The sequence below is a fragment of the Panthera uncia genome, chromosome A2, assembly GCF_023721935.1.
Source record: "Panthera uncia isolate 11264 chromosome A2, Puncia_PCG_1.0, whole genome shotgun sequence".
Lineage (NCBI taxonomy): Eukaryota > Metazoa > Chordata > Mammalia > Carnivora > Felidae > Panthera > Panthera uncia.
The window spans coordinates 140028893-140052240 of record NC_064816.1 but is presented as its reverse complement, the minus strand read 5'-3'; the positions used below and the strand labels follow the sequence as shown (position 1 = coordinate 140052240).

General features: G+C 42.7%; 1 protein-coding gene across 2 annotated transcripts in view; it reads left to right on the top strand.

The window, feature by feature from the left end:
* Positions 1–20603: 20603 nt before the first annotated feature.
* Positions 20604–23348, top strand: part of TNPO3 (transportin 3) — a 77516-nt gene continuing 74771 nt past the window's right edge. The window contains exon 1 of one of the 2 annotated variants that reach the window (XM_049641813.1): positions 20604–21133. In XM_049641813.1, the coding sequence (XP_049497770.1) occupies positions 21014–21133 (120 nt within the window). In that variant the 5' untranslated portion in view covers positions 20604–21013. The remainder of the gene's footprint in view (positions 21134–23348) is intronic. The other variant, XM_049641815.1, reaches the window with a different exon arrangement.

Below are 23348 nucleotides of genomic sequence, written 5' to 3'. Positions count from 1 at the left end.
AAAAAATTTTTTTTTAAAAGATTCATCCATGCTTTAGCGTGTAACACCATTTCATTCCTTTCAGTGCTGAATACTATTCCATTGTGTGGATTATACATTTGTTTATCCATTCTTCACGTGGTGGGCATTTGGGTTGTTTCCACATATTGGTTATTATGACTGATGTTGCAATATGCATGTGTGTGTAAGCTGTGAGTACATATGTTTTCATTTCTCTTGGGTGTGTGCTTAGGAGTGGAATTGTTGGGTCAAATGGTAACTGTATATGTAACTTCTTGAGGAATTGCAAGACGGTTTTCCAAAGTGGTTGCACCATTTTATATTCCTACCAGTAGTTGTGTGTGGGTTGTAATTTCTCTATATACTGTCTAACACTTGTTATTATCTGACTTTTTCATTACAGCCATCCTAGGGTGTGTAATGTAGTATCTCATTATGGTTTTGATTTGCATTTCCCTGATGACTATTGACCATGTTTCCATGCACATTTGTGTATCTTCTTTGGAGAAATGCCTGTTCGGGTCCTTTGCCCCTTATTTAATTGGATTATTTGTCTTTTATTAACTGCTTATAAGAGTTCTTTTCATCTTGTAGATATTAGTCCCTTATCAGAGGAATAACCTATTGATAAACAACAAGATGATGAGTCTCAAATAATCATACCCAGCGAAAGAAACCAGACCAAAAGAAAAAAAAAGAGTAAATAATGTATAATCTATTTCTTAAAAAATTCTAGAAAATGTAAAATAATCTAAAGTTATGAAAACAGATTCTGGACTACCAGATGGAGAGTCTGGGGGAGGTGCAGAGAGGATTTACAAAAGGGCACAAGGAAACTGTTGGTGGTAATGTTTACTTTCATTATCTTGACCGTGGCTGTGGTTTCACAGTTGTATGCATGTCACAATTTGTCAAATTCTACACTTTAAACAAGTGTAACTTATTGTATGTCAATTATCCTTCAATAAAGCTATCTTCTTAAGATTTTATTTTTGAGTAATCTCTACATCCCACGTGGGGCTCAAACTCACAACCCAGAGATCAAGAGTCGCACACTCCACGGACTGAGCCAGCCAGGTGCCCCTCAATAAAACTATTTTGAAAGAATCCAGAGAACTTTACAAGACTCTGCCGTTTCACCTCTGTCATGTCAGCGTTTTTTCACCCGAAAGCTCCCTCCCAGCTGTACTCCCTAAAACTTATTTTGCTCTTCTACACTCACCAATGCTCTCCAATTTCTCCCATCCACATTGCTCTATTCCAGGGTGCACCCCCTTTCTCGCCACATTCATTGGTGCTCTTCTCCCTAAGGCTGTCCAGGTCCTAGGATGATGCATATATAAGACTCCTGCAGAACTTAGCATAGCGTCTTACTTCTGATTTAGTTTGGTGGTTAAAAGCACAGACTCTGTCTGGACATCCGGGTGGCTCAGTCAGCTAAGCATCTGACTTCAGCTCAGGTCATGATCTCACTGTTGGTGAGTCTGAGCCCGCGTCGGGCTCTGTGCTGACAGCTCAGAGCCTGGAGCCTGCTTCCAATTCTGTGTCTCCCTCTCTCTACCCGCCCCTGCTCAGACTCTATCTCTCTCTCAAAAATAAATAAACATTTTAAAAAAAAAAAAAAAAGCACAGACTCTGGGACAAACTCCTTGGGTTCCAGTCCTGGTTTTTCTACCCTGACTCACGTTCATTTACCTTTATATGCCTTAGTTGCCTTATCTATAAAATGGGCATAAAGGCACAGCATAAGGAATATAGTCAATGAAATTGGGATAGAGTTGTATGGTGACAGATACTACATTTGTGGGGAGCACAGCATAGTGTATAGACTTGTCAAAACACCGTGTTGGGGTGCCTGGGTGGCTCAGTTGGTTAAGCGTCTGACTTCGGCTCAGGTCATGATCTCGCGGTCGGTGAGTTCAAGCCCCGCGTCGGGCTCTGTGCTGACAGCTCAGAGCCTGGAGCCTGCTTCGGATTCTGTGTCTCCCTCTCTCTCTGACCCTCCCCCGTTCATGCTCTGTCTCTGTCTCAAAAATAAATAAACATTAAAAAAAATTAAAAAAACAAACAAACACCGTGTTGTATGCCCAAACTCATGCACCATTGTGCATCAATTATACTCAATTTTTTTAAATTTAATAAATAAATGAAATGGGCATAAAATTAGTGCTTTCCTCGCCGGGTTGGTGTGATGATTAAATGAGTTAATATATGTAAGAAGCTTGGATCAGTTCCTGGCACGCGGTAAGCATAGGTAAGTGTTTGCTTTCATTTATATTTGGGACAAGGGTGGAGACGTGCCGAAAATTGGCTGGGTAGCTGTTTCTAGGGGAGAGAGAACTTTAGAGCTGTCTGGGAAATAACTTCACCGTGGTTTCTTCTTGGTGGGAGGGTCCATTGCTGCTGGCCCTTCTTTTGTTAAAAATTCTGATTGATTTTCCTTTGTTGCTGCTTTTCCCCATGGCATATACAGACACAGGGGACACGGTGATCCTGTTGTTAAGGAGAAATACAAACGTAGCGCAGGGGCAACGTTATTGCGCTGAGCCTTTGAACATTTGTTATGTGAACTCGGGGAAGGGAATGGTATACTGGATGCTCCAGAGGCTGGTATTTCCAGCCATCTGTTTGGTCAGACATTTGTCAAGTCGTTCTTTCCTGATTCATTAGCACTGAGAGAACAAGGTAAAACAGAAAGGCAATGTCCCTTCGGCAGAACATGGACATGTTCTGTGGATCCAGCAGAGGACCCTGACCCCAGGATACCACTCTATCGGGTCATAGATAGATGCGGGACCCCTGCTTTCTCTTTGCTTGTTGATCCAGCCTTGTAAGAATTCCTCTTACCTAATAAAGCCTAATCCTTAACGTATGCTGAGTGACATAGTAGAATGCACCTTAAATCCTGGGACACAGGGGTGCCTGGGGTGGCTCTGTTGGTCGAGCCTTTGGATCTTGATTTCGGCTCAGGTCATGATCTCATGGGTTTGTGGAATCAAGCCCCACATTGGGCTCTGCACGGATGGTGTGGAGCCTCCTTGGGATTCTCTATCTCCCCCTCTCTCTGCCCTTCCTCTGCTCTCTCTCTCTCTCTCTCTCTCAAAAAATAAATAAATAAACTTAAAAAAAATCCTGAGACACAATAGGCGGTGACCCAGAAAGGCCCACCTGGCATGACAGAAACACACTGAGAGTCATATAGCTCTATCCTTCCGTCTCGGTTTCTGTTTATTGTTGGCTTGGGGACTAGGATGATTCTCGGGGCAGAGAAGTCCCTACAGAATAATTAAAATTCGACTGTATAAACGTTTCCACAAATTAAACCAAAGAAGTGTATTTGGCTCTAGCTGAATCTAGACACTAATTGCTTCTTTAAATAAAATCATAAGGCCTTCTTTTAATTTTTTAAATTTCTAAATGATCTTTTCTTTGTGTTAAAAAATGCATTACATAGGGGCATCTGGGTGGCTCAGTCGGTTAAGCCTCCGACTTCAGCTCAGGTCATGATCACACGATCTGTGAGTTCAAGCCCCGCTTCGGGCTCCGTGCTGACAGCTCAGAGCCTGGAGCCTACTTCGGATTTTGTGTCTCCCTCTCTCTCTGCCCCTCTGCCGCTCACACCCTGTCTCTCTCTCTCTCTCTTTTTCTCAAAAATAAACAAACATTAAAAAAATAAAATAAAAAATAAGTAAATAATGCATTACATAAAATTTACCATCTAAACCGTTTTTAAGTGTACTGAACTGTGCGGTTAAGTATATCTACAGTGTGGTGCAACCAATCTCCCACATCTTTTAATCTTGCAAAGCTGAAAGTCTATGTCCGTTAAACAACAATGCCCCGTGGGTGCCTGGGTGGCTCGGTCGGTTAAGCATCAACTTTGGCTCAGGTCGTGATCTCACGGTTCGTGAGTTCAAGCCCCGCGTCGGGCTCTGTGCCGACAGCTCAGAGCCTGGAGCCTGCTTCACATTCTGTGTGTCTCTCTCTGCCCCTCCCCTGCTTGTGTCCTGTCTCTCTCTAGCTCTCAAAAATAAATAAACATTAAAAAAAATTAGAAAACAACAACTTCCCATTCTGCCAAGCTCTAGGCAAACATCATTCTACTTTCTGTTTTTATGAATTTGAGTACCCTAGATATATAAGTGGATCACACAGTATTTATCTTTTGTGACCAGATTAATTCACTTAGTTTAATGTCTTCAAGGTTTATCCATGTTGTAGCACACGTCAGAATTTCCTTCCTCTTTAAGGCAGAGTAATATTCCATTGTATGGATACACTGCATTTTATTAATCCATTCATCTGCTGGTGGACATTTGAATTGCTTTAACCTCTTGACTATTATGAATAACGCTGCCATGAACATGGGTTCATGTTCAACACAGGTAACTTTTCAGCTTCCTACTTTCAGTTCTTTTGGATATATACCCAGAAATAAAATTGCTGGATCATATAGTAAAGGCTTATCTTGAAAAAAATCATTATTTTAATCTTAAAATGAACAGGACTCTCTTGTGGCATAGAAGATGTTATTTACATGAATTTTTTAAATGTTTATTTAAAAAAAATTTTTAATTAACGTTTTTTATTTATTTTTGAGAGCGAGAGAGACAGTGTGAGCAGGGGAAGGGCAAAGAGAGAGGGAGACACAGAATCTGAAGCAGGCTCTGGGCTCCGAGCTGACGGCACAGAGCCTGATGCGGGGCTCGAACTCACGAACCGTGAGATCACGACCTGAGCCAAAGTTGATGCTTAACCGACCGAGCCACCCAGGTGCCCCTAATGTTTATTTACTTTTGAGAGAGATAGAGACAGAGTGTGAACAGGGGAGGGTCAGAGACAGAGGGAGACACAGATTCTGAAGCAGGCTCTAGGCTCTGAGCTGTCAATACAGAGCCCGATGTGAGGCTCAAACTCACAAACTGCTAGATCATGACCTGAGCTGAAGTCGGACGCCTAACTGACTGAGCCATCCAGGTGGCCCTTATTTACATGAGTTTTTTAAGGTGGGGATATTCCCAAACTGGTCTGATTCAGTGTAATCTCTATCAGTGTCCGAGCTGATTTCTTTGTAGAAATTAACAAGCTAATTGTAAAATTTATATTGAATAGTAAGGGACACAGAGAAGCCAAAACAATCTTGAAAAAAAAGAAGTAGCAGAAGGATCACACTTCTCAGTTTCAAAACTTACAAGAAAGCAATGGCAATCAACACAGTGTGATATCGGCATAAAAATAGTTATAGATCCGTAGAATAGATGTGTGAGTCCAGAAGTAAACCCACCCATCTATGGTCAACTGATTTTCAACAAGGGTGCAAGATCACTTAATGGGGAAAGAATAATCTTTTCAACAAATGCTGCTGGAAAAACTGATGACACACAAGCAAACGAACGAAGTTCTCACACAGTATCCAAAGATGACCTCAAAATGGATGTAAAATATGAAGCTATAAAACTCCGAAAAGAAAATGTAAGGGTAAATCTTCATGATCTTGGATTTGGCAAAGGATTCCTCACCAAAAGCATGAGCGACAACAACAAGTAGATAAATCGGACTTCAACAAGGTTAAAAATGCTTCAGAGGACCCTGTCTTTGTCCGTTGGAGCCGCTGTAAGAAAATACCACAGACTGGGCAGCTTACAGACAACGGAATTTTATTTCTCACAGTGGTGGAAGCTGGAAGTCTGAGATCAGGGTCCCAACATGGTCAGGTGAGGGCTCCCTTCTTCTCATTGTGTCCTCACGTGGCAGAAAACGCTAGGGAGCTCTGTGGTCTCTTTTGTAAGAGCATCATCCCACGCACTCTTCCTTATGATTTGAACATTTCTTCTAGCTTTATTATAAAAATAGAGCATATGAAATATACATAACATGCGAAGTAAGTGTTAATCAACTGTTTATGTTATTGGTAAGCCTTCCAGTCAACAATAGGCTATTAAGAGTTAAGTATTCGGGGAATCAAAAGTGAAATTGCAGATTTTCAACTGTTCAGGGAGTCAGTGCCTCGAACACCCATGCTGTTCAAGGGTCAGCTCTGTAGAGAAAATAGATAAGTGTTTGCTTACAGCTGGGATGGGGAGGGAAGCAGGTAAGAAGAGGAATAAAAGGGATGGGATTTCTTCTGAGGTGATGAAGTGTTTTAAGATTGACTAGTGATGGTTGTGCATATTCTGTGAAGCTACTAAAAATCATTGAATTGTACAATTTATCTTTTTTTTTTTTTTTTAGAGAAAGAGCATGCGAGCATGCGCACGCGCCCTCGTGAACCAGGGAGGAGCAGAGGGAGAGAGAGAATCCCAAGCAGGTTCCACAGCTCAGTCCAGCACCGAGCCCCACATTGGGTTCAGTCTCACGACTGTGAGATCATGATCTGAGCCAAAATCAAGAGTCGGACGCTTAACCTGAGCCACCCAGGCATCTCTGAATTATATACTTTAAAGGGGTGAATTGCATGGTATGTGAATTATATCTCTGTAAAGCTATTTAGGGGGGGAAAATTTATTGGAAAGATCAAGACTCATGTAACTCTAGGGCAGGGCTGTGTCTTTTGGGCTCTCAAAAGACTCTTTGAGGACTCTGGCCCAGAGCAGGAGTCTCTAACTTCCAGCATCAACACCACCAGAGAACTTCTTAGAAAATCAGATCTCTGGGCCACACCCAGACCTACTGAATTGAAAACTCTGGGCATGGGGCCCAACAGTCTGTGTTCTAAGGAACCCTCTGGTGATGGATACTGGTACAGTCTCAAGTTTGAAAATCGCTTGAGCACTGTGGGGAAGCCAGGAAGATTCTACCTCACCTCTGTTCTTTCCAGTCATATGTCTCTCTGTTGCTACAGACAGACTCTCCACACTCCCCATTCTCCCCACAGACCACTGTAGTTTTCATGGTAGAAAATGGCCACCAACGATTCCCAAATTTAATTTTTTTTTTTTTTTTTTTTAGCACTAGCCAAATTGAGACTAGCATCCAGTTCCAATTACAGAGTCTGAGGGAGAAACTCAGGTGGCCTGGTTTGTGTTAGCCACCTCCTCAAGGTTGCTCTCAATATGACCTTTGAAAGGAGGAAGGCTGGGGTTCAGAAGGGGAGAAAAAACAATGAATATCCTTTATGGGAGGTGATAGAAGAAAATCTAGGGTGACTAACCATCATGATTTAGCTGGGACTTTCCTACTTTTGTGCCGAAAGTCTCACGTCCTGGGAAACCCCTTCGTCCTGAGCAAGCTACAGTTGGTCACCTGAGAACTGAAGGCCGAGGCAGGAAGGGAAGGGCCTTCATGGGGGAGAAGGGAGGGTGCAAAAAGGAAAGAGGAGGTGGTGAGACTCCCAAATGGGGGTATTTGGAGATGTTTGGTGCGTTTTTGGTTGTCACCATTTCTGGAGTGTGCTAGCAACATTCTGTGATACTTGAGTGAAAACTACACAAGGAAGAATTGTGCCCCAAATGCCAGTAACTCTCCTGCTGAGAAACTTTTGTAACAAAAACGAAGGCATGACCTTTAACCTAGTTGCATATTAGAATCACCTGAAAGCTCTACAGTACCCAGATTGGACCTCCAGCCCTAGCCCCAGGGTTTCTGATTTAACTGGTCTAAGGAGGTAGTCAAGGCCAAAATTAAAGTTCTCCCAGGTGATTTTAGTGTGCAGCTGGGTTGATAGGACCAGGGCGAATCAAAGTAACAAGTAGAGAGGGATCGATCATGGAGGTTGGAGTCCTGAAAGGTGAATTATTTGGACGTTGGGGGAAGAGGGAAGTTGGAATGTCTGAGGTTGTAGAGAGATCTAGAAGGCTGGGGCATGATGAGGGCTTGGGGTTTGTTCATGGAAAGAAGTCCTGCAGTTGAGATCCAGCAGCTTGGAACGAAAGCAGGTATGTGCTCGGTGGTCACTAAGCAGAACGGAGGGAAGGTGAGAGTCAGAAGTGGGTCTAAATACCTAAATTCTTCAGGAAGCGAGAACTGGCCGATAAGCTCAGAGAAGCGGGGAGATGCAGGCAGTGTGACAGGTGTGACAGGTGCTTGGCTCGTGGATGAACCAAGCCTTTGGTTTGTTTACTGCCTGGGAAGTTCATTAAATACACTGTTCCTCCAGTATTTGAAAAGCCTTTTGATGAGGGTAAAAACTTGTGACTTCTAAGTCTCTCAACAAGACCAGAAGTGACTGTTGGACTTCACATATGTGTAAACTGGTATTTAACTACTTTAACAGTCGTTTCCGCTAGGCCAATTCCAAGGCACTTTCACATTATCTTATTTGGTCCTCTTTATGTGTGGTAGGTAACTATCATGACCCCTTTAGGCCGGAGAGGCCAGCTAAGGAAAATAGTTACTCAGCTAGAGTCACATGGCTAGAAAAAAATGGCGTTGGGATGGGCACCAGGGGGTCTGATTTTAGGACAGCCCTCTTTCTACCAAGCCGTGCGAGAGAGACACAGAGAGAGAGAGAGAGAGAGAGAGAGAGAGTGAGGCCTTCTGCATTTGCGAGGAAGTGCGTTCTTCTGGAAGTGCCTGACTGGGCAACAGTTTGAATCACACCAGTCCCAATGCATTGCTTAAAAACCTGAAAGAAAACTGGGCTAAGTGTCAAGAAATGTAGATATAACATGTCTTACAAAAAGTAATCTTGTTGAGAGAAAGCTACTCCCTCTACCCCAATGTCTGGCTTCCAAAGAGAAGAGCTCAACAGAGGAAGACTTTGTAGGAAACAAAAGAGGAGGATTCAGGGGCAGCTTGGTGGACCCTTGCTGAACTGTGTGTTTTTTCTCCATTGCCCCTGGGTTCTCTGTGCAGGAATGTATTTCCTTTGCTAAAACATATCTCCCTTTTTTGGTCTCTGAACTGCAGGATACCAGGCACAAGATAATGATAAAAATAAAATAAAATAAAATAAAATAAAATAAAATAAACCTCCCACTTTGTTAATGTGGAGAACAATTCAAACTGACTCAGTGCTTTCCCACCCAATGTATCAGAATTGTCCCTCAGAACATCTTTAAACAAGGCTTCTTTGGACTGCAAGCAGTTAATTTGTGCTTTCATTATTCCACAGACATTCGCGATCTTAAAAAAATTAAAAAGAAATGCATGATCTCTATTCACCACCACCCCCCTCCCCCAGCCTCTTCCACCAGTTTGAATTTGCTTTGCAAGCAAAATCGGGTGAAAGGTTGGCCAGGACTGAGGGCACTTCTGAGGGGAGAGCTGGACAAAAGCAGACGCTGTCCTCAGCGCATGAGCCCTGCATGTGGATTTAATTGAGGGAAAAGAGATTTGTTCGATGCTGGGTTTATAGCTGTCTCACATTGTGAAGCTGGAAAGCATTTGGTCTAGAACATGTGTCCTAAGGGCTGAGTAGTCAGGAGAAGGGCCAGGAGAGACTTGGGCTGTGCAGCCTTTTTTGGCAACTAGCCACCAAGATTTAGGAAACACTGGTTCCCTGATGGTTATGACTTTTTTGCCTTTATAGTATCATTTGGGAAAAAAAACAGCTGTTGGTTTTTTTATCTTTTTATTTATTTTTTAAGTAGGCTCCATGCCCAAAGTGGGGCTTGAACTCACGAACCTGAGATGAAGAGTCGAGAGGCACCTGTCAGTTAAGTGACTTAAGTCCGACTCTTGATTTTCACTCAGGTCATGATCTCAGGGTCGTGAGATCAAGCCCTGCATCCAGGCAGCATAGAGCCTACTTTGGAATCTCTCCCTCTCTCTCTCTGCCCCTCTCCCATGCATATGTGCTTGCACTCTCACTCTTAAAATAAACTTAAGGGGCGCCTGGGTGGCTCAGTCGGTTAAGCGGCCGACTTCAGCTCAGGTCACGATCTCGCGGTCGGCGAGTTCGAGCCCCGTGTCGGGCTCTGGGCTGATGGCTCGGAGCCTGGAGCCTGCTTCCGATTCTGTGTCTCCCTCTCTCTCTGCCCCTCCCCCGTTCATGCTCTGTCTCTCTCTGTCTCAAAAATAAATAAAACGTTAAAAAAATTTTTTTTTTAAATAAATAAATAAACTAAAAAAAAAAAAAGGGTCCCACGCTCTACTGACTGAGCCAGCCAGGCATCCCAGCTGTATTGGTTTTGATCAAATATGTTTGTCAAAAATGTAAATCATCATTATAAAGAAAATTCAAGTTATATAATCATTATTATTTATATAACATTAATGCATACAACAAATAATTATTTTGTACCTGCCATTTGCCAGGCACCTTTCAAAGCACTGGGGATAGAATAGTGACCAAAATAGAGCCCCTGTCTACATACAGCCTACGTGTTAATGGAGGAGTAGCCAAAAAATAAAGAAATATGGAATATGTCAAGTGGTGATAAGAAAGTATAAGCCGCTCAAAATCCCATCACTAGAAATAACCATTGTTAACATTTTGGTGAATAGCCTCACAGACACCTCTCCTTGCTTATGTACAAATATAGATATAATTTTATATCAACGGGTATTTTCATAGGCTGGGCACAACCTGTTTATGTTTCTAATAATATTTTCTGACATCTTGTCATGTGAATAAATAAAAATTGACATGATTCTCCCCCTGGTTTTGACTTTTTTTTTTTTTAATTTGGAAAATTTCATTTGAGGAGACTTCTTCCGTTTCATCATTTTGGCTAGTTTTCTGTCCCTTATGTGTTTTAAAAGCTTGTGATGTGTCCCATACCTGCGAGCACTACCATATTAAAGAGGGGTCATACACTGTCCACAGCCTGGCCCTTCAGCAGGTGTTTTTTGGAGAGTGTTACTTGCTCTCTGTTTTCGTGAATCTGGTTACTTTATCTCCCTACTCGTAGTGATGTTTTGAACACTCCACAAGGTGTGCTTTGATTTGTTCGTTGAAGTAGCCCTATGGCCCGTCAGGTTGTCCCGGTGGGTCCCTGGAAGCGACTGTTTCTTTTCCTCCCGGACTCTCAGAGTTCAAAGTACTTTAGATTCAACCCTGCTTTGTTTGTGAGATGAGGGAACTTTGGATCCCCCTACTTCTCTGCCATGTTGGCCCTGTGTCTAATTTGGAAAATTTCTAACATGTAGAAAAGTAGAGAGAAAAGGGACACCTGGGTGGCTCAGTCAGTTGAGCGTCTGACTCTTGGTTTCAGCTCAGGTCATGATCTCACAGTTCATAAGTTCAAGCCCTACATCAGGCTCTGCAATATAGTAAAGGAAAGTAAAACTCACTATAGGTGCAGAGCCTGCTTGAGATTCTCTCTCTCTCTCTCTCTCTCTCTCTCTCTCCCTCTCTCTCTGCTCCTTCTGCCCACTCTCTCTCTCTCTCAAAATAGATAAATAAACTTAAAAAAAAAAAAAAGGAAAAGTAGAATGGTATGACACTTTACTAATCCCCATTTAACAATTATTAACATTTTCTCATATTTGCTTCATCTATGGGGGGTGGGGAGTGGCTTATGTCTGTTAGACTAAATTATAGACTTCATGAACACCTCTTTTTTTTTTTAATTTTTTTTCATGTTTATTTATTTTTTGAGAGAGAGCGAGAACACAAGCAGGGGAGGGGCAAGAGAGAGAGGGAGGCACAGAATCGGAAGCAGGCTCCAGGCTCTGAGCTGTCAGCACAGAGCCCGATGCGGGGCTCGAACTCACGGACCGTGAGATCATGACCTGAGCTGAAGCCGGACGCTTAACCGACTGAGCCACCCAGGCGCCCCATGAACACCTCTTCTGTTTCCACCCCAACTGGATGGATTATAATTCGATTCTGACATAACTACCTGGAGTTAGTATCAGACTCCGCAGTCTTAAGCTCAGTCTCCCACAAGACCACCTTCATTTCAGATGTCAGCTTTACTTCAGGGATCCCAGGCCACCTGCACTCCTGACCAACTGGCTACAAATTCAGGGGTTCCCACAGCCCCCACAGGGTCAGTAATTTGCTAGAACAACTGACAGAACTCAAGGAAGTGCTACACTTATGATTAAAGTTCTATTTTAAAAGGCTATATCTAGGGTGAGGTCTGAGAGGAAGGCAGAGCTCCCATGCCCTCTCTTGATGGACTCAGGGTGTGATACCCTCCTGGCACATCAATTTCTTCATCAACCAGGAAGCTCCACTGAGGCACAATGTCCAGGGTTTTGATCAGGGTTTCATTACTAAGCATGCTTGATTAAATCTGTGATCATGTGATTGAAACCAATCTCCAGCTCCTTTTCCCTCCTAAGAGATCAGTCAGATCCAAAGTTACAACTCCTGAATTGGTCTTTCCGGTGACCCACCTGCATCCTGGACCGTCTAGGGACCCACCACAAGTCACTTCATTACAATAACAAAGACGTTCTTATCACTCAGGAAATTCCAAGAGTTTTTGAAGCACTATGTTAGGAACTGGGGACAAAGACCTGATATATTCTTTTTTTATACCATATCACTTGTAAATACTTCAGTACATATATATAAGGACAGGGGTGCCTGGGTGGCTCAGTTGGCTGGGCTTCCTACTGCAGGCCATGATCTCATGGTCAGTGAGATTGGAGCCCCAAAGCAAGTCGTCTCTGTGTTGACAGCCCTGAGCCTGCTTGGGATTCTGTCTCTCCCTCTCCCTCTCTCTCTCTCTCTCCCTCTCTGCCCTTCCCCCTCCTCCTCTCCTCCTCTCTCTCTCAAAATAAATAAGCTTTTAATTTTTTTTTTTAAAGAACGCTTAAAAAAAATAGACATATAGGGGAGCCTGGGTGGCTCAGTCGGTTAAGCACCGGACTTCAGCTCAGCTCATGATCTCACAGTCCATGGGTTCGAGCCCCGCGTCAGGCTCTGTGCTGACTGCTCAGGACCTGGAGCCTGCTTTGCGTTCTGTGTCTCCCTCTCTCTCTGCCCCTTCCTGCTCATTCCTCTCTCTCTCTCTCTCTCTCAGAAATAAATAAACCATTAAAAAAAATAGACATATAAGAACATTTTTCTATATAACCAAAATACCACTATCATATGCGATGTGAGGTCAAGAAAGAACAGTCCAGAAAGAATTCTTGAGATGGTCTTAGTGCAAAAAGGTGCTTTTATTATAGCGTGGGGACAGGACCTGTGGGCAAAAAGAGCTGCACTTTTGCTGTATGAAGCTGGTGGCTATATGCTTAGTGCTCAAGGGGGAGGGGGCCTGCAGGGAGTATTAGATCATAATGTCTTCTTTGAATTTCTACTTTTAAAAGTACTTTCACAAGATTTCTCTGGTGCTTCTCATTCAGCTTGATATTAATTATCAGTGACATGTACAGGCAGTCATGAGGCCCTTTGAGAATGTAGCAACCAGCATGTATTTGATCTTTATCAGAACTATGTAGGCTATAGGTCAGCCTTTTGGGCTAAAGGTGAGTATTTTCCTGCTTCTATCCCTCATCCCTATGTAACAGGGTAACAATACTTCTGACTCGATTTTCAATGGCTGCCTAGTATCTAACGTAGGCATGCACCCTAATGTTCAGTTCCTTATTGACGGAAATGCAGGATATTTTCATTTTTCACCAGGCAAACCACACTGGGATGAACCTTCCTATGTGTGCACCTTTCAACCCTACAAGTATCCTTTCACTACTTGAGAAAACTGTGGCTGTTTGTTCCTAGCAGGAAGCAGTGAAATCCAAGGATTTGTCTTCTAGCTAAGCCTAGTGTATCTCTGTCCTTGAGAGTCAGCACAGCTGTGCTTGAGTTTTTAGTATCATCCGTGTGCCGAAGAAATCTGGTGTTGTTTGGTTCCTTTGGGTGAATATAAGGGCCTTGTCCTAGCTCTCCAAGGCCAAGTGGAGGTAATAGAAAATGCTAGGGACTGAATTGCTTTCCTGCCAAATTCAAAAGTTGGAGCCCTAATCCTGATGGGATGACTGCACTGCAGATAAGATCTTTAGGAGGTCATTTAGATTAAATGAGGTTATAAAGGTGATGCCCTATTCAGATAGGACTGTGGCCTTATAAGAAGAGGAAGAGAGAGAGAGATCACTGTCTTTTCCTCTGCCATGTAAGCACACAGTGAGAATTGGCCATCTGTAAGCCAGGAAGAGAGCTCTCACCAGAACCCAGCCATGGTGGGCACCCTGATCTTGAAGCTCCAGCCTCCAGAACTGTAAGAACATAAACTTCTGTCATTTAAGCCACCCAGTCCAAGGTACTTTGTTATGGCAGCCTAAAGTAAGACAGCAGAGTATTTAATCAAAACTCTTTTGATGACAGGTAACAGAAACTCAATTTGAATTAGGAAAGGAAGTATTGTATTCTTCCTAGAGGGAACTCTAGGAAGGGTTGAACAACCCAAACAAGAATAGGTATTGGGCAGACTTCAAGCTGTATTACAAAGCTCTGATCATTAAGACAGTACGGTACTGGCACAAGAACAGACACTCAGATCAATGGAACAGAATAGAGAACCCAGAAATGGACCCACAAACATATGGCCAACCAATCTTTGACAAAGCAGGAAAGAATATCCAATGGAGTAAAGACAGTATCTTCAGCAAGTGGTGTTGGGAAAACTGGACAGCAACATGCAGAGAAATGAACCTGGACCACTTTCTTACACCATACACAAAATGGATGAAAGACAAAAATGTAAGACAGGAAGTCATCAAAATCCTAGAGGAGAAAGCAGGCAAAAACCTCTTTGACCTTGGCTGCAGCAACTTCTTACTCAACACGTCTCCAGAGGCAAGGGAAACAAAAGCAAAAATGAACTATTGGGACCTCATCAAAATATAAAGCTTCTGCACGACAAAGGAAACAATCAGCAAAACTAAAAGGCAACCAACGGAACGGGAGAAGATATTCGCAAATGACACATCAGATAAAGGGTTAGTATCCAAAATCTATAAAGAACTTATCAAACTCAACACCCAAAAAACAAATAATCCAGTGGCGAAATGGGCAAAAGACATGAATAGACACTTCTCCAAAGAAGACATTCAGATGGCCAACTGACAATGAAAAAATGCTCAACATCACTCATCATCAAAACCACAATGAGATATCACCTCACACCTGTCAGAATGGCTAACGTTAACAACTCAGGCAACAACAGATGTTGCCGAGGATGTAGAGAAGAAGGATCTCTTTTGCACTGCTGGTGGGAATGCAAACTGGTGCAGCTACTCTAGAAAACAGTATGGAGGTTCCTCAAAAAATAAAAAATAGAACTACCCTATGACCTAGCAATTGCACTCCTAGGTATTTATCCAAGGGATACAGGTATGCTGTTTTGAAGGGGCATATGCACCTGAATGTTTATAGCAGCACTATCAACAGTAGCCAAGGTAAGGAAAAAACCCAAATGTCCAATGATGGATGAACGGATAAAGAAGATATGGTATATATACACAATGGAGTATTACTCTGCAATCAAAAAGAATGAAATCTTGCCATTTGCAAGTACATGGATGGAACTAGAGGGTATTATGCTCAGCAAAATTAGTCAGAAAAAGACAAAAATCATATGACTTCACTCATATGAGGACTTTAAGATACAAAACCAGATGAACATAAGGGAAGGGAAGCAAAAAATAATATAAAAACAGGGAGGGGGACAAAAACATAAACAGACTCATAAATATGGAGAACAAACAGTTCCTGGAGGGGTTGTGGGAGGGTGGATGGGCTAAATGGTAAGGGGCATTAAGGAATCTACTCCTGAAATCATTGTTGCACTATATGCTAACTTAGATGTAAATTTAAAAAAATAATAAAAATTAAAAAAAAATTAAAGAATAGGTATCTGTATTGGGGGTAAGCTATTGACTTTGCCATGCTGCTGTTATGGAAACTGGTCTGGATCACACAGCAAACGAATCAAGCAGCACTCAAAGGTCTTGGAAGGCAGGAGGTTTATTTTCCACCGGAGGGCTCAGAGGAAATAACTCTCCAGAGGTCTGAGTCCCAAGCATAAGCAGAGGGGACAATATATAGTCTGTTTGGGTGCAGTAAGTGGTGTGGGAAGAAAAACCTGGAAGGGGAGTCTTCAGGCAGGAACTGGTATTCCCCTATCAGTCCTGTCGGCCATCTTATAACAGGTTTTCCCCTATCACTGCTTTTGCAACTTATCCCCAAAGTGCCGTGGCTCATTTCACCCTGGGGCTTGGAGTAGGGGTCAGGGGATGAGAGAAGGAATTACGGAGAACTGTGCGGGGCCATGATCTATGCTTAATGTAACCTGAAGTTCACCACAAGTCAGAAGTACCACACCATGGCAGACCTAAGCTTTTATGGAAGTTCCCCACGGCAGCACCTGCCTGGAACTGGAGAGGAACTTATTTATTGAAGTATGATATTCAACCTTTGGGTAAGCTCACCACTAGTGAGTAAAAGAAACATCCTCTCTTCTTTCCTACAGAAAAACATTCTTTCTTAAATAGAATATATTTCTTGGTTTACAGAAGGAAGAAGTGGGGACCTTTTTGTTGGGAGTGGGGTCGGGCACATTAAACTTTGCACCAGAATTCAATGTTCCTAGCGTGGCCATTGTGCCTTAGGACAAAAGTCATCATAGAGCTTTTGGTATTTCAAATATTTTTCTTTCTTTCTTTCTTTCTTTCTTTCTTTCTTTCTTTCTTTCTTTTTTTAAAGATTTTAAGTAATCTCTACACTCAACATGGGGCTGGAACTTACAACCCCGAGATCAAGAGCCACATGCTCTACCAACTGAGCCAGCCAGGCACCCCAGGTATTTAAAACATTTCTAAAATTTTCTTTCAGATTTATTATTCTCACAGTATTTGACCCTTCTGGAGCATTTGATGCTGCTTCAGAGATGATCCCTTTGCAGTACATGCTCCTGATTCCCCATCTTCCCCTCTGGCTACTCCTTCCTAGCTTCCGCTTCCTTGCTAATCCTTTAGTGTTTATCTGCAAGGCCCTGCCTCCGTCCCTCTTCTCTCTAGCTCATCTCAACCATTTCCTTGTCTTCACCCCCCACCAGTATATACTGATGACTCTCAACTCTGGATCTTCAACCAGTCCCTGGCTTCAGCATCACACCTGCTATGGTCTTCCGGCCTTGGCCCTTTCACAAACACCTCCATGCTCAACATAGCTAAGACTAAACTCACCGTCTTCACCCTTGCACCCCTCCCCACTGCCACCAAAGCTGTTTCTTCTGGGTTCCATACTCAGAAGCCTTGTTTCTCTTCCTTATCATCATGCCCTACAGCTCAATCACCATATCAAAATTCTTCTTCCTGAATTCGTCTTGAACATCCATATCTCCATCAGCACTGCTGTGTCACTCTAGGGCCCCACCACATCTCACCAGGGGTATTAAAAATTCCTTTATTTCTGTCCTTCCCACAACCTCCCCCGCCCCTCCCTAAGGCCATTTAGTGTTGCAACTAGATTGATTTTTCTGAGTAAAGTGCTAAGAGACAGGCTTAAAACCTTTAGTATATACCCACTATATGTTAGACAATGGTTTGAGGACACAAAGATGAGTAGGACACTATGTGTGTGTGTGTGGGGGGGGGGATGGTTGGTTTGTTTTTGCAAATGTTGGCCAAACATCTACATGGCATTTAAAAAATTTTAGTCACAAAACTTTTAAAAAATGTTTGTTTATTTTTGAGACAGAGAGCACAGGGAAGGGACAGAGAGAGAGAGAGAGAGAGAGAGAGAGAGAGAAAGAGAGAGTCAGAGGATCTGAAGCAGGCTCTGCGCTGACAGCAGAGAGCCGGATACTGGGCTCAAACTCATGAAGCACAAGATCACGACCTGAGCTGAAGTTGGATGCTTCACCAACTGAACCACCCAGGCGCCCCTCACAAAGCTTTTTAAAATAATGATTTTATTGAACTAGAATTCACATACCATAACATTCATCTTAAAGATGTATTAAATGGTTTTTAGTATATTCACAAAGTTGTGCAACCATCATCACTGTCTAATTCCAGAATATTCCATCTCTCTCCACTTTCTCTCTCCCTGGCAACCACCAATCTATTTTCTGTCTCCAGAGATTTGCCTGTTCTTATATTTCAAATTAATGAAACCTTATGACATGTGGCCTTTTCTGGGGGGGGAGGGGGTGGGTCTGGCTGCTTTTCGTTTAGTATGTTTTTGAGGTTTATCAACTTGTAGCACGTATCAGCACTTCATTCCTTTATTTTTGTGACTGATTGACGCGAGTTGATTTTCTCGCAGTTCTGAAGACTGAAAGTCCCAGATCAGCATGTTGGTGGATTAAGTTCTCCTGAGGTCATTCTCTCTTTGACCTGCAGTCGGTACTTCCTTCCTTTAATATTTAATATTCCATCATCCAGATACATCACATTTTGTTTAGCCGTTTCTGTTTTATGTTTTTTTCACATTTTGGCTATTAACAAAAAATGCTGCTATGAACATTCATCTACGGCTGCCGGCTCATATGGTAACTCTGTTTAACCTTTTGAAGAATAGCGATTGTTTTCCAAAGCAGCTGCACCATTTTACAGTCCTACAATCCTATAAATTTACAATTTACAATCTACAATCCTACAATGGTGTACGGGTTTCAGTCTTTCCACACCCTACCAACACTCAATGTCTTTTTTTTTAATTTTAGCCATTCTGCTGAGTGTGCAGTGGTATCTCATTACGGTTTTAATGTGCATTTCCCTGATGATTAAGGCTGTGGAGCATAGTTGCATGTTAATTTGCATATCTTCTTTGAGGAAATATCTGTTCCAATCCTTTGCCTATTTGAAAAACTGAATTGTCTTTTCATTGTTGAACTCTGAGTGCTGAACTGGATGCTAATCCTTTAGATGTTTGCAAAATTTTTCTTTCATTTTGTGCAGTCAGATGTTCTACCCCTGAGGTATACCCCTTTTCTTTCATTTTGTGGATTGTCATTTCACTTTCTTAATGATGTCCTTTGACACACAGGTTTTTAGTGTTGATTAAGTCCAATTTATCTTTATTTTTGTTGTTGTACTTTTGTTATTGTATCTAAGAAACTGTTGCCTAATCCAAGATCATGAAGATATAGTCCTATTTTCTTCCAAGAGTTTTATAGTTTTAATTAATTAATTAATTATTGTATATGTGCAAGGTAGGTCCAATGTCATTTTTTTAGCTTGTGAATGTTTACAGAACTCAAAAAAATTTGTTCTTTTAATGTTTATTTATTTTAGAGAGAGAGAGAGTGTATGTTGGGGAGGGGCAGAGAGAGAGGGAGACACAGAATCTGAAGCAGGCTCCAGGCTCCAGGCTCTGAGCTGTCAGCACACAGCCCAACGCGGGGCTCAAACCCACGAACTATGAGATCATGACCTGAGCTGAAGTCTGGTGCTTAACCGATTGAGCCACCCAGGTGCCCCCAGAACTTTTATTGTTCTCAATTGTATTGAATTGCTTGTCTTTCTTTGCAATTAGACTGTAAACTCCATGAGGGCAGACACCAAAATGGCCTTATTCAATTTTTTCTTTTTCTTTTTTAAATTTTTTTAGAGAGAGCATGAGCAGGGGAGAGGTGGAAAGGGAGAGGAAGAGGATCTCAAGTAGGCTCCATGCTCAGTGTGGAAACTGACACAGGGCTGGGATCATAATTTGAGCCAAAATCAAGAGTGGGGCACTCAACCCACAGGGCCATCCAGATGTCCTTAAATTTTTTCTTAATGAATGGGTGAGTTAGGTAGCCTTAATATCGTTTCTTTTCTTTTGTGTGAAATTATATCAATTCTGTGCGTTAACACAGTTTTCATTATGATGTTTTCTGTTCTAATCTGTTGACAATAACAATTCAGAAATTAATTCACAAGATAATAGGAATTGTATTATTTAACAGGCTTTGAGGTAGTGAAACTGATTTGGATTCAAATCCTGACTTTCATTTAAGAACTGTGTAACCTTGGGCAAAGTACATTACCTACCTAGTCTACAAAATGGGGATTTAGTTGATATAGTTATTAAAAGCATCAAATCAGACCTTTTAACTACAGTGCTTAACACACTGTAAGCATTCATCAGATAGTGGCATTTATTATTGCAAAGGACTAGCAGCAATGTTGGGAAATCCTTTTACATACTACCTTATGTCCACAATTTCTTCAGAGGACAGATTCCAAGAATCCTATTTTCTTTTGTGAATTGAGAATTGTTACACCGCTGATTTTTGATTCGGAAAGCAAGGCATACACAAAAATTCAATTCAATATGGAAATGACCCTAAAGATGTATGCAAATAAATACTCTGGAGTTCAGCATCCTGGCAATTGAATGAAATATCCTTTTTGGTGAGAACTTGGTGGAAAGGGGGGCTGAACAGGGATTGAAGGCATTTTGGATTCATCTCAATGTGGCACATATTTCAGTTTTGTACATTATTTGATTACGTGTCTGTCTCATCCACTAGAATCAGTACAGAAACCCGGTCTTTAGTCATCTTTGCACTTCCAGTCCGGTGGACATTGCTGGGATAGTTGAATTGAGGCGCCTTGTCCACGGGCATAGAGAAATCCGAAAGAGGTTGGAAAGACCTCGGATCGGCTGCCAAGCAGGGATGCGCGGCTCAGGTGTGGAACACACATCGGTCCTATTGCTCCAGTCGTGCGCGAGTAATCGAGACACCCGCTACCGACTGCCGCTTCCCGGCTCCTGGCCTGGCAGGGCCACTTCCGGGAGGGGGCGGGGAGACAGGAGGAGGCGTGCCGGGAAGGAGGCCGTTTGCGCCGCACCAGGCGGAAGTGTACCAAAGGTATCGGTGCTGCGGCTTCCGGTCCGGGTTAACGCGGCTTAGGTACGCTGCGTGGTTTGTGTCGCGCCGGGACAGACTTTTGAGGACAAGTCGGTGGGTAAAGAGGCGAGCACGGCGGCTGAAATTAGAAGTCTGGCGTCTAGGGGGAGGATAAGAAAAAAGGCCGGGAACCCGAATACAATCTAACCTCTGTTTCCGAGGGGGCAACTTCCACGGGAACCCCTGTGCCCTGGTAACGGCCAAAGAGGAGATGGCGCCAGTCAGGGAGCGGCCGTGGCCGACACAGTGAGGAAGCCTGAAGGCGGAGCAACCGGAGAACCCTCGGGAGAACCGCCAGAGCCGTCGCTGCCGCTACCACTGCCACCACCATGGAAGGGGCAAAGCCGACTTTGCAGCTCGTGTACCAGGCAGTGCAGGCGCTTTACCACGACCCAGATCCTAGCGGAAAGGAGCGCGCCTCGTTTTGGCTTGGGGAGCTGCAGCGTTCGGTGAGGGGCCCAGAGAGAGGCCGTTCTGCGCCGCGGGGCAAGGGCGGGGTGGGACCTAGGCTCGAACTGGAGCCTGAGCCGGGCGGTTGGCCTCGTGTGATGCTCCTTAGGGAGGAGCTGCTCTGCCGCGGGGTGGGGCTGCGAAGCTACATTTACGCCGCTTTTCGGAAACTAGTCGCAGCTGGTCGGTCGCGGACTGGCCCTTTCCCCACCCTGTAGAATCTGATTTGTAGGTCCTGTACTCGCTCTTGGCATCGATTTGGTCCTGTTTAAGTTTTAAGCTCGCTACATGCTTCTTCAGTTCTGCTTTTCCGTTTAGTCTTTCAACTGAATCCAATACCAGTCTTTCTCCATCTTCCACTTAGGGATGCTTTTTTTATCCGTCTCTTCTCGGTGTACCAGTGTAGCACCTGGCAGTTCCTTCGTAGCTTTCAGTCGTAGCTTTCACCTCACTGTTCCTTGCTGATTTTTCACTCTAGTTTGAGTCTATTATTCTCGAAACTTCTCAGGTTTCTAGATTCTTATACACGTGAATTTCCGTTGTGTTTTCGAGTGAAATGTGATGTGAAGGGAAAAAATATCAATTCTGGTTTCAGAAGATCTTTCCAGTTCACATTTTGCTGCCTATTTGGTCTCTAACCTTGTTTTTTCTCTGACTTTAGATTCTTTATCACAGCTGCCTTGATTATTCCATATGATTGTGTGAACATGCAGTGAGGGGTTTAATTTCAACCTATTATACTTACTGTATTTCTGCATTCTTTGATTCACATGCCTTATCCTTCCTCTAATTTTTATATTCACATTTTCTGTGCTTTATGCTTTATTTCTGTGTGTGTGTTGTGTTAGAGAGAGAGTGTGTGTGTATACTTAATGATTTTGCTGACTCTGCCTTTCTTATTTTTGCATTTTATATTCCCAAGCATATTTTTAAAATTCTTCCCTTTGTTTAAAAAACTTGTAACTGGTACTTAGAGGTGCTCTGCCCTCTTAAGTGAGCCTCTGGGTTTCAGGTGCATAATATTTAAAATTTCTCAACTTTGGCTTTAAATGTTACATTAAAAAATTTGGGACCTCAAGTTCTGGATAACCTCATGGGAAGATAAAGGAATTAGACTCACTGTAGGCTACACAAGAAAATCACTCATATATGGTCTTATTTAGTGTTTAGTTTTTGGGGAGTCACAAGTCTCGTACACCATACCAAAAGTCATCTCTTCCCTACTAAACCTGCTTATTGTTGTGTGTATTTTAAATAATGAGTGCTTACCCTATATTAGAAATCGTGCTAGGGGATGGTATATGGAAATGATCCAGACAAAAATGTCTGCCACATAGATTTGTGGTGATTGAGTTAATATCTACAAAGAGCTTAGAAAAACTCTTGGAACCTAGAGCTTAAAGTATGTTAGTAATTAGGGGTGTCTGGGTAGCTCAGTCTGTTAAGCATCCTGACTTCCGCCCAGGTTATGATCCCGCATCGGGCTCTGTGTTGACAGCTTGGAGCCTGGAGCCTGCTTTAGATTATGTGTCTCCCTCTGTCTCTGTCCCTCCCCTGCTGGCACTCTGTCTCCCAAAAATAAATAAAATATTAAAAAAAAATTTTTTTAAAGTTAGTAAATATTATTTAAATGGTAGTCACTATTCTTACTTTCCGCTATGCTCTGTTACAACCTTACATTATCATCATTATTGCTATTTGCAGTAAGGGCCCCAACTGGAAAAGATGGCAAGCTTGAAATGGAGTAATTCAAAAAGGGTTTATTTTATAAAAGTATTGTTTCCAAAGATGTTGGTATAATGTGGCAATAGTGTAGTAACCTGTTGCCAAATTGTTAACATCTCTAGGCCAGAAAGAGTAGGAGAAGAGTGGTTACTTGAACTATTAAGGAAACTATGGAGTTGGCTGCCTTGAGAGGAATGGCAGTTGAAGGGACACAATCATCATGAGGTGATTTTTTCAGGGAGGGGGCTGGAGGAATAAATGTCTTGACCTTATTCTCCTAACCTCGTGGGATTCTTCTTTGGGCAAACCCAACCAGAAGTTAGGGGATGCAAGAACCTGTTGATACAGTCCATAGAGATCAGCATACTGAGGCAAAAAGCATGGTAGGCGAGGGTAGAAGAATAGAACTGGAAAATGTCTAGCACAGTCCCACATTATCATTTTTAGGCATCTGGATTCACAACACAGCGAACATTTTAGCTCCTTAAT